Here is a 12,349-nt window from a genome sequence, read left to right as displayed (position 1 = left end):
CTGAGCGGCCGGGGGGTTCCCCTCTGTGTAAGGAAAAACAGGATGTTCACCAGGTGGGGAGTCCCCCTCAACTGTTTTGCTGCTAAAATACGTGAGAGTCGGTGTCCTATAGAATTCATTTCGGCCAAACTACATGATGTCCTGGCTTATTTGAAACAGTTGAGACAGCTGACAGCATTTCAAATGTATTCTTCAGCATTGTCTTTCATTGCACTCAGCACTACACGTAATTTTAACATAAAATAATAATAATTATTTAATCTTAAATCGATATCTCGTGAGCAATTACAGTGTCAAGTAAATGCATGTGAACCCTTTGGAATTGGTCTTAAAATCTGGTTTTATCTTCATCTAATAATGAACAAACACAACCTGTTTTAACTAATAACACACAAATTATGGTATTGTTCTTATACATATTGAATACATCATTCAAACATTCACAGTGTAGGTAAAAAAAAAGTATGTGGACCCCCTAGGGTAATGACATCAACAAAAGCTAATTAGAGTCAGGAGTAGGCAAACCTGACATCCAATTAATTAAACTAGATTGGAGGTGTGGGTTAGAGTGACTTTGACTTATAAAAAGCACTCAAACATTTTGAGTTTGCTTTTCACAAGAAGCATCTACTGCTGTGGACCAAGCCTTTCAAATTAGATCTCAGAAGACCTAAGATCAAGAATTGTTGCTTTGCATAAAGCTGGAAAGAGTTACAAAGTTATCTCAAAGAGCTTAGATATTCATCTATCCACAGAATGTCTACAATTTAGTGCTGTGGGTACTCTCTCTAGAAGTGGCCATCGAGCCAATATGGCTCAAAGGGCACGCCACAGAATGCTCAATGATGTAACAAAGAACATTTAGAGTGACAGCAATGGTCCAAAATTCCTTCTGGACGTCGAGCAGGTCTACTCAGCAGCTACCGGAAACGCTTGGTTGATGTTATCGCTGCCAAAAGAGGATCGACCTGTTATTAAATACAAGGGTTCACTTAATTTTTCCACAGTACTATAGATTTTTTGTGGAATGTGTTCAATAAGGACATGAAAGATTATAATTGTGTGTGTGTTGTTTTGACATTTTCTAATAAGCATGATCCCCTTCGTGTTGGAGTCTTGATCATCGTGTATTTTGTAATAAAAATGGCTTAATATACAATTCCTTTTATATTGAACAAACACAGACAGAAAAAGGAGTATTAAACTTGTGTTACTAACCTGTATTACTGTCGTGTCCAATATAGTTGACACTACTCCATCTTACAATATAAGTTTCTTAGTTTTGAGGCCTGAAACTTCCCCTATGTTTTTATAGTACAATGACCTTGTGTCAAAATATCAAGGAGCATTTTATTTCTCATGACATGACCCCTTTAAAGTCAATGAGTATTTATTATGTTGTTAGGGCTTTGATTAATCTCTGTGTAATTAATTTATGGATTCTTTGAGCAGCGCGTGTAGCAGTGGTGAAGTCCAGGGACATGCACTGGTCACTTTTAGCCCAGCGGGATCAGAGAGACATCAGTCTTAGCTCTCTCCGCATGCTCATCGTTGCTGATGGAGCCAACCCATGTGAGAATACACATGATCAATGTTTATGATCAATTGCAAGACTTAGAATAGAATGGAATGCATCCTGAACTGTCACTACCTGTGTGTATTGAAACGCAGGGTCTATTTCCTCCTGCGATGCCTTCCTAAACGTATTTCAGGCCCGTGGGCTTAGGCCAGAGGTGATTTGCCCATGTGCAAGTTCTTCTGAGGCCATGACTGTCGCCATCCGCAGGTAAACTGATGATATTATAGCAAATCAATCAAGAGCATAACCTCTGCCTTTGCACAGCACTTGTTTAGAGTGCTTTGTCTTAACTGATTATGTGTTTGTTTGTGGTCAGGCCTCCAGAGATGGGCGTTCCTCCTCCGGGTAAAGCAGTGCTGTCTATGAGTGGTCTTAGTTATGGAGTGATCCGAGTGGACACAGAGGAGAAACTCTCCGTCCTCACTGTCCAGGATGTTGGACAGGTCATGCCTGGATGTAAGACTTCTTTACTCTCACTGTCAAATGTATTGATAAATATATTGATAAATACAATTTATCAATAAATTAGATATAATACAAATTTAATAAATTAACACTTTTTAATATTTTAATATCTGAATCATATGTAAATTAGAAAATGTTCTTACCATCAGAAAAACTGAAGCTAGAAGTAGCACCTTAATGAGTGTCCTAATGCTGTATTCCATCCAAAGCCAGATGTTGGATATTCCTGCATGATATCGCCGAACATAAAGGCATTCTATTGCCAAAAATAGACACGTCTACTTGCAACCAAATATAGGAGGAAAATTTATTTTGTTTTACAGGTGTATGATCTTCAAAAGTGTAGGGCTGCCAACTGTCTCAAATTAACACATATTAGTTTTGTTTGGATCAAAATGTATTTTTATTATTAACTGTGTTAAACTCTGTGAATCTCTGTATTCAAGTTTGACAGTGGTTAAGGCTCTGGGTTACTGACCAGCAGGTCAGGGGTTCAAGCACCAACACTGCCAAGATGCCACTGTTGGGCCCTTGAGCAAGGCCCTTGAGCCTATCTGCTCCAGGGGTGCCGTATCATGGCTGACCCTGCACTCTGACCCCAGATTAGCTGGGATATGTGAAAACATAGAAATTTCACTGTGTACTGTATATGAAATTTTTTGAATATGTGACAATAATAAAGGCTTTCTCTCTTTCTTCTTTCTAAGTTGTAAGTCCAACTTCAAGTGGCGTTTGAAGTTGCACTTTTCAAGCTGCTACTACAGGCAATGTGCTTGCATTCTAAAACAGCCAGACACAGTGCAGTGGAATGAAATAGAGTAAAGGGTGTTTTTAACTTAAAAATATGTCTTTAAAATAGCAGCAAGATTTGATGCAAAAGGCAAAGGCATATTCCCATTAAATCAGCTTTACCGATTAATCGGTGCCGAGAGTAGTGTTTTGGAAATTGTTGCAGATAGTTTTTAGATTATTATTGTTATTGCTATGTGTTCCTCTGTGGCTGGCACCGGAGGATTGTACATTTAGACAGGCTTGGTTCTGCAATATAACAACATCCTCTTGAAGTGAAAAAAAAAAACAAAAACTGATACCTCGAGGGGATCTAAATCTTTCATCATTAACAATATTCATCCATATTTTTATCCTAACTTCAATGCATATTTTGTTAATTTGATTAGATAATAGAGTGTTTAGAATGTGAGGGTATTTAAAGAAAAATTTTATGGAAACGTGCCCTGTCAGCACATATCTTGTATCTCCAACTTCATAACTTGTAAATAATAATTAACATTATTCCTCATACCTCATCTGGTGATATATATATAGTTGAAGTCAGAAGTTTACATACTCTTAGGTTGAAGTCATTAAAACTCATTCTTTAACCACTCCACCGATTTCATATTAGCAAACTATAGTTTTGGCAAGTTGTTTAGGACATCTACTTTGTGCATGACACAAATAATTTTCCCATCAATTGTTTACTGACAGATTGTTTCACTTTTAATTGGCTATATCACAATTCCAGTGGGTCAGACGTTTACATACAGTAAGTTAACTCTGCCTTCAATCAGATTGGAAAATTCCAGAATATGATGTCAAGCCTTTAGGCAATTATCCATTTACCTTCTGATAGGAGGTGTACTGAATTGGAGGTGTAGCCGTGAATGTATTTTAAGGCCTACCTTCAAACTCAGTGCTTCTTTGCTTGACATAATGGGAAAATCAAAAGAAATCAGCCAAGACCTCAGAAAAAAATTGCAGACCTCCTCAAGTCTGGTTCATCCTTGGAAGCAATTTCCAAATGCCAGAAGGTACCACGTTCATCTGTTCAAACAATAGTACACAAGTATAAACACCATGGGACCACCCAGCCATCATACTGCTCAGGAAGGAGACACATTCTGTCTCCTAGAGATGAATGTAGTTTGGTGTGAAAAGTGCAAATCAATCCCAGAATTAACTTGTGAAGATGTTGGAGAGAACAGGTAGACAAGTATCTATATCCACAGTAAAATTTGTCCTATATCGACATAACCTGAAAGGCTGCTCAGCAAGGAAGAAGCCACTACTCCAAAACTGCAATAAAATGCCAGACTACAGTTAGCATGTGCACATGATGACAAAGATCTTACTTATTGGCAAAATGCCCTCTAGTCTAATGAAACTAAAATTTAACTGTTTGGCCATACTGACCATCATTATTTTTGGAGGAAAAAGGGTGAGGCTTGTAAGCCGAAGAACACCATCCTATCCATGAAGCATGGGGGTTGTACCATCATGTTGTGGGGGTGATTTGCTGCTGGAGGGACTGGTGCACTTAATAGAAAATAGATGGCATCATGAGGAAGGAAAATTATGTGGATATATTGAAGCAAAATCTCAAGACATCAGCCAGGAAGTTAAAGCTCATTGCAAATGGGTCTTCCAAAAGGACAATGACCCCAAGCATACTTACAAAGTTGTGGGAAAAAAGGCTTAAGGACAACAAAGTTAAGGTATTGGAGTGGCCATCACAAAGTCCTGACCTCAATCTGATAGACAATTTGTGGGCAGAACTGAAAAAGCGTGTGTGAGCAAGGAGGCCTACAAACCTGGCACAGTTACACAAGTTCTGTCTGGAGGAATGGGACAAAATTCCAGCAACTTATTGTGAGAAGCCTATGGAAGGCTACCCAAACGTTTGACCCAAGTTAAACAATTTAAAGGCAATGCTGCCAAATACTAACAAAGTGTATGTAAACTTCTGACCCACTGGGAATGTGATGAAAGAAATAAAAGCTGAAATCATTCTCTCTTCTATTATTCTGACATTTCACATTCTTTTTTTCTCCCAATTTGGAATACCCAATTCCCACTACTTAGTAGGTCCTTGTGGTGGCACGGTTACTCTCCTCAATCTTGGTGGTGGCGTACAAGTCTCAGTTGCCTCCGCTTCTGAGACCGTCCGCACATCTTATCACGTGGCTCTTTGTGCATGACACCGCAAAGACTACATGTGGAGGCTCATGATACTCTCCGCGATCCAGGCACAACTTACCATGCGCCCCATTGAGAGCGAGAACCACTAATCACAACCACGATGAGATTACCCCATGTGACTCTACCCTCGGTAGCAACGAGGCCAATTTGGTTGCTTAGGAGACCTGGCTGGAGTCACTCAGCACACCCTGGATTCGAACTCATGACTTCAGTAGTGGAAGTCTATATAGAGTATATACAGTATATACACTAATGAGCCAAAACATTATGAGCAATCACAGGTGAAGTGAATAGCGTTGATCATCTCCTAAAAAAGTTCACATGTCAAGTTCTGGGTAGATTAGTTGGTAAGCAAATAATCAGTTCTTGTAGTCAACGTGTTGAATGCAGGATAAATGGGCAGGTTTAAAGACCTGAGCGACTTTGACAAGGGCCAAATTGTTATGGTAAGACAACTGGGTCAGCATCTCTGGAATGGCAAGGCTTGTTGGGTACCTAGTGACAGTGCTCCGAAGAGGGACAAACCAGCAACAAAGTGTTGAGTGCCCAAGGCTCATCGATTCGCAAGGGCAACGAAGGCTATCCGTCTTCTCTGAAACTAAAGTTGTGGCTCAAGTCACAGAAAACTTTAATGATGGTTATGGGAGGAATGTATCACAACACAGTGCATCGCACCCTGCCTTGTATGGTGCTGCTAAGCAGCAGACCGGTCAGAGTGCCTATGATGACCCCTGTCCACCGTCAAAAGTGTCTACAATGGGCATGCGTCAGAACTGGACCTTGGAGCAGTAGAAAAAGGTCTCCTGGTCCAACGAGTCACATTTTCTTGTACATCACGTGGACTGCCGTGCATGTGTGTGCCATTTACCTGGGGAAGTGATGGCACCAGGATGCACTGTGGGAAGACGTCAAGCCAGTGTAGGCAGTGTGATGCTCTGGGCAATGTTCTGCTGGGAAACCCTGGGTCTGGCCATTTGATGACGTCAATTAGATACGTGCCTACTACCTAAACATTGTTGTAGTCCAGGTACACCCCTTCGTGGCAATGGTATTCCCACACTGCACATATTGTTCGGGAATGGTTTGAGGAACATGATGAAGAGTTCAAGTATTGCCCTGGCTTCCGAATTTCCCAGATCTCAATCTGATTGATCATCTGTGGAATGTGCTGGACTAACAAATCCAATCCATGGCAGCTCCACCTTGCTAATTACAGGACTTGTAGGATCTGCTGCTAATGTCTTGGTGCCAGAAACCACAGGACACCTTCAGGGATCTTGTAGAGTCCATGCCTCGGCGCTATTTTGAATGCACGCGGAGGACCAACAGCATATTAGGCAGGTGGTCAAAATGTTTTGCCTCATCAGCGTATATACAAAACCCTTCATCTGGTAAACACTGTATATAGGCTATAAAAAGTTTAAAAAAATTTTTTTAGAATTAAATTATTATTATTTAATAATTAAATATTAAGCATTGTTCACGTGCACATCTCTGCTGGGCATCATTGGGCCGGTGTGTTCAGTAAACTTAAACCAAAACCATAATTGTGAACCATCATCCTTTAGGCCAAAGTATACTTTGGTTTTACGCATTCAGGTACTGCTCATGCACAGTATGCCTGGGGCAAATTTCATCATCAAATTAAGCATTGTTGCATTGTAATGGAGCCATGTCTCCATTATTTCAAAATAAGAGTCCCTGGTTTGCTTCTGGCTTGTTTATAGATAAAAGTCCCTAGTTTTACACCAAACATTTTTTATTATTATTGTTATTGAGATTTTGATTGAACAATAAACTTCAACTGAGATTATTTATTTTGGACTCTGTAGCCTCTGTGTCTACATGTTAGCGTAAGAAAATAATATTTTTTACCATTCAATAAATCGATTTTAAAAACTATCATCCCGATTCGGCAGAGTAATCCGTTATCTGCCTTTTCCACTACCTTAGTTAACGTTTCAGCAAAATCCACTATTGATTTACCTCTATAACCAACAATTAATAAACATTGCAGACAGAATGCGAGAACACGTCCAATGTGATAAACAGCCTCTAAGTCTACCACAGTTTAATAAACAGATAATAAATAGATTAATAATCTTGATTTCAGAATGAATGCTTTAATAATAAGAAAACAATTATAATAATAATAAATACTGTATATTGTCTTCTGAACAGTGGAAACTAACCCGGTGGTCAGCTAAAACCAGCAAACCACCTTACTGCTGATTACTGGTCCAGGCTAGTGACTGTTTCTTTTTGCACCTGAATTTCTGATGTACTGTCTATGTATGCATCTCTCTGTGTATGCAGCCCTGGTGTGTGTAGTTCGGTTAGAAGGAAAACCGTATCTGTGTCAAATGGATGAGGTTGGTGAAATCTGCGTGAGCTCAAGCAGTACAGGCATCTCTTACTATGGCCTGCCAGGAAGGACCAAGAATGTCTTTGAGGTGAGTGGCAGATATTTGTTTCTGCGTATTTCTGTTAGTTCCAAACGTGTAGGTTTACAAGGTATATTTAAAGACACATCTTGCTAAATAGTCATTGCTGTAAAATGCTTTGAGCCAGGCGCATACTGAATCTGCAAATTACTTTTACATTCAATTTTGTTGTGCTGACTTTGGGGGGGAAATGAGCACAACCCTGCATAATTTATGTAAAATAAGTTATAATGTGTTAAAAAGATCTTGATGTGCAACACTCTTGTCATTAGCTGACTGCATGATCATATTGGCCAAAATATTTACATTTTACCTTTCGTTAAACAATATCTATTCAAATAACTTTCAAAAATGAATAGTAAGGAAAAACAAATAAACAAACATGCAAGATATGCAAAATATTTCTGTGGGTGCAGATTCAGTATGGGCCTTGTTAAAGAGTTGGTGACAGTGTACTATAAATATCAAAACAACAAAAACTAAATAAAATGTAAAAAAAAATCAAATAAAATTTGCTTCAGAACACTTCAGAAGTTCACAATAGATTCAAGTAAAACAGAGGAAGCTGAAATTATGTCTTAAAACCACATCAAAGATTTGAAATCTTTTTTATTGTTTGCGGTTGATCAGGATATTTTTCTCTGTTTTTTAGACCATTCCAGTGACAGCATCAGGAGCTCCTATAAGTGACAGACCCTTCACGCGCACATCTCTGCTGGGCTTTATTGGGCCGGTGTGTTCAGTAAACATAAACCAAAACCATAATTGTGAACCATCATTCTTTAGGCCAAAGTATACTTCGGTTTTCCGCATTTCGGTACTGCTCGTGCACAGTATGCATGCAGAAATACTTAGTATACCTAAGCCTTCACTCTTCCGTGTCTTTTTACATCAACACACGGAGTTAACTTATATGCGTTGTGACTGTGTTTTGTGTTATTGGCAGGATAATCTGGTGTTTGTGGTAGGGAAGATGGATGGACTGATGGTGGTGAGTGGACGGAGACATAACGCAGATGACGTGGTGGCCACAGCACTGGCAGTGGAGCCCATGAAGTTTGTCTACAGAGGAAGGTAATTAACCTGGTAGCAAAAGCATTAGAAGCAATTTGCTTTTACCATCTCATTCCTCTGTATTTACACAGTAGTGTTAAGGGAAGCTACTTTGAAACTGTTCTCTGGATACAACCTACTCATTGCTTAAAGAAGTTGAACTACAGTCAAGCTACTCCTTTATAAAAGTAGTTAACTACATTATAAGCAACTAACAAAAACTAGCTAACTACATTGAAGCTATTTAAGGACGAATTTTCTTTAAAAAACACTTTTATACTGTATGTTTAAAGAAGATATGATTACAGAATTAAAAAAAATATTATGAGTCAAGTTAAACAGTCCATATAAATATAGATATTTGAACTATAAATGCTGTTACACTATTATATTGTGTATATATAATATTGTTTTAAGTATTGCTTATTATATATTATAAACATAACTATTGTTCTGAGTCACAACAGTATAGTGTGTCTAAACAATGTAGATCTCTGTTAGGAAACCATTAAACAATTAAAGTGATGATATTAAAATGAACATATAAATACAACTAATAAAACTAGATAAAACATCCTGAGATGAACACATAGTGTTGATTAAATATTTAGCTTCAAAACCAAAGTCGATTCAAACAAACTAAATTTGATTCTCCTAAATTAGGTTACCTATAAGTGAATCGTTGAAAAAAATAAAAAAATAATTTGAAAACAAAACTTTTCTTTTAACCATTTCATTCATATGAACCGTTCAAACAGACTAATTCAGTAATGCTTCCTATTTGGACTTCAGAACACTACCTAAGTAAATGTACTTTAATTGATTAATTTACATGAACTATCTGAACAAACAAATTCACTAAAATGAATGAACTTTCTATCAGGAAGACTCGCAGACTTGAAACTGAAACTTCAGTGAAACTGAAGATGACATTTATTTGATGAATATAAAACAGAAAAGTAATGTCTCTCTTTGGCGTGGGCCACATCTTGTGGTCCGAAGTTGTAGTACTCAGAACCGACTGATCCTGCCGGAGATAGGAGGCAGGGGCGAGGAGCCTACCCCCGTGCAGGACGGGACTCAACTGTTGGTGGTGGGGTGGTGGAGTTTGCCGCTGTGTAATGTAAGCGCAGCTGTAGAACTACGCTGCGCTTACATTTCCAACGCTACTGTAAAGAAGTTCAATGGAAAGGAGGTGGCGAGAACCGGCTTTTCAATATAAATAATATTTTAATAATAAACTTAAATAAAAGACAGACGCGCACACACATGACGGACATGTCCGTAAACTATCTGTCTCTCCCGCACAATCATCCGCAGTCGGCCTTTATCCCTCTCGGAGGTTTGATTAGCCTGATAAGGACCGGGTGTGTAGAATCACGACCCGGCCCTGCCCTCCACCCTGCCACAGCTACCTACAAGTGAATCAGTGAATGGTTTATAATCAGTATATTTACATGAACTGTCTTAACAAACAGACTCACTAAAATGAATAGGACTTTACAATGCTACATTTGATGGAAAGAGTGTGGAACGTTTAGGTTAGCGTGCTTGTTTACAGTGACGACTCCATTGTTGTGTGCACAAAAAAACAACTGTGACAACTGACATATTTAGCATTGTGTGATGCTACACTGCCACTCATTGAAAAACATAGCTTGTAACAGGAAAGCTGCAATATTGTGAAAAACTGTTGCTGAGCTAACTAAAAAATGTTGTTAAAAAGTAATGTCACTACTTTTAGTAGCTGTATTTACTCCCCAACACTGATAGACAGATAAACAGCCCTTCAGATGGCAAACATTTACTGTATCTCTGTTCTCTGTGTGTCAGGATTGCAGTGTTCTCAGTATCTGTGCTGCATGATGAACGCATTGTTGTGGTGGCAGAACAGAGACCTGACGCATCAGAGGAGGACAGCTTCCAGTGGATGAGTCGCGTACTGCAGGTGAACACATACACAGAGTCACTGTAGTCCATGTTACAAAGTCTTGTTTATGGACCAGGTTCTGGCATGAAATCATGCCTGTGTAGATCTCCAACACAGACAAATATACATTTCACAAACACACCCATACATGTTTTCTTGACCTTTGTACTCAGGCTATAGACAGCATCCATCAGGTAGGAGTATACTGTTTGGCTCTGGTGCCTGCTAACACATTACCCAAAGCCCCTCTGGGCGGCATTCACATCTCAGAGACCAAACAGCGCTTCCTGGAGGGAGCCCTGCACCCCTGCAACGTTCTCATGTGCCCTCACACCTGCGTCACCAACCTGCCCAAACCTAGACAGAAGCAACCGGGCACAGGTGAGGGGTGGAGTTTTATCTGCACCTCAAAGCATTCATTGACATATATTTTTACTCATCATATGAACTTGTTTCTGTCCACTCTGTTTGCCAGATGTGGGGCCTGCTTCCATGATAGTTGGAAACCTGGTGGCAGGAAAGAGGATCGCACAGGCCTGTGGAAGAGACGTATCACAGCTGGAAGACAATGATCAGGTATGTAAAGTTCAACCATGTGTCACGTCCACACAATATACAAGACACAGTCAGGGGAAAGTCTATTCCTGATTCTAATTATCTCATTACCTCAAATCTATTTCCTTTAAGCGTTTTGACAATATTCATTTAAATAGCTCAATATTTATTTATTTGCTTTGAAAATACTATCTGACTAAAGCAAGAAACAGAAAGAGGATTTTGAAGTAATAATTGGTTTAGGTGTGATGAAATATAAAGGTGGAGATGGGGAAGTGGAGGGATATTGGAAGAATCATCACCGGTGTGGGGAAGCAGCCACTTATATATACTTAAGATATGATTGGCAGGCCTAGATGAACAAGCTCCTCCCAAACTTATGTCTGAAACTTTATCTGGAGCCAAGTAGATTCAAAATGTTTAATGTAAGATCTTACACAAATCTAGTGAAAAATCATCAAGGCATGTTTTCCACTTTTTTTTTCTTTTCTTCTTCACTAAAATAGCACAAGGAATAATTATATTAATTCATGTCTATTTATATGAACTGATATAACAACACATAGTACTAAACATCAATATGTATCTACATTAACTATTTACTGAAACATTTTGGTATTGCATAACAATAATGTATTATTTGTTTACATTAGTAAATGCTTTAGGTATCATGAACTAACAATTAAAAATATTTATGAATCCTGGTTCATGTTAAATTATAAAAAGACAATCATATATTGTTAGTTCATGTTTGTTCATAGTGCATTATCTAATGTTAACATATGCAACTTTTAATAAAAAAGAATAATTATTAGTATAAAGTATGTTGAAATTAACCAAGATGAGTTAGTGATTTAAAAGTACTCTTCATTGTTACTTCATGTTAACTAATGTAATTAACTGATGTTTAAAAATGCATAGTGTTACCACCATGTTAAAGTGTAAATTTTCATGTGGCGGACTTTGTGAACAATTTCATGTTTTGAATTTCATGAAACTGATTAATTAAATGGATAGTTTAAAAGATCTGATTCATTAGAGTAAATCAGACTCTCATCTATTGCCATTTTAGCTTTTGAGGTTTGCCTTTTTAACCCTCCTATTGACTTAAGGTCATTTTGACCCGGGACAGTTAAAGAAAATATTTTCTTTTTGATACTGGAAATAAATGTTGTGACTTTGTCAAAACCATCAAAACAAACAGAATTATATATATATGTGTGTGTGTGTGTGCGTGTGTGTGTGTGTGTGTATATATACCTGTAATTGTTTAAGAAAAATAACAATTTAAAACCAATTGTTCCTTTAATTGCCTTAACGGTTCAATTTTGACCCATATGGGAA

The 12,349-nt window shown here is 38.3% G+C and overlaps 1 protein-coding gene across 3 annotated transcripts in view; it reads left to right on the top strand.

Moving 5' to 3' along the window:
• The window catches only part of LOC127654861 (disco-interacting protein 2 homolog A-like), a 201,834-nt gene that overhangs the window by 171,285 nt on the left and 18,200 nt on the right, over positions 1-12,349 (top strand). For all 3 annotated transcript variants that reach the window (XM_052142367.1, XM_052142366.1, XM_052142364.1), the window contains 9 exons: positions 1,453-1,572; positions 1,672-1,786; positions 1,896-2,035; positions 7,340-7,476; positions 8,120-8,200; positions 8,414-8,541; positions 10,354-10,468; positions 10,624-10,831; positions 10,926-11,026. In XM_052142367.1, the coding sequence (XP_051998327.1) occupies positions 1,453-1,572; positions 1,672-1,786; positions 1,896-2,035; positions 7,340-7,476; positions 8,120-8,200; positions 8,414-8,541; positions 10,354-10,468; positions 10,624-10,831; positions 10,926-11,026 (1,145 nt within the window). The remainder of the gene's footprint in view (positions 1-1,452; positions 1,573-1,671; positions 1,787-1,895; positions 2,036-7,339; positions 7,477-8,119; positions 8,201-8,413; positions 8,542-10,353; positions 10,469-10,623; positions 10,832-10,925; positions 11,027-12,349) is intronic.

Source organism: Xyrauchen texanus, chromosome 14 (assembly GCF_025860055.1).
Source record: "Xyrauchen texanus isolate HMW12.3.18 chromosome 14, RBS_HiC_50CHRs, whole genome shotgun sequence".
NCBI classification, from domain to species: Eukaryota; Metazoa; Chordata; class Actinopteri; order Cypriniformes; family Catostomidae; genus Xyrauchen; species Xyrauchen texanus.
The sequence above is the reverse complement of the archived record's forward strand: the minus strand, read 5'-3'. Positions and strand labels throughout refer to the sequence as shown.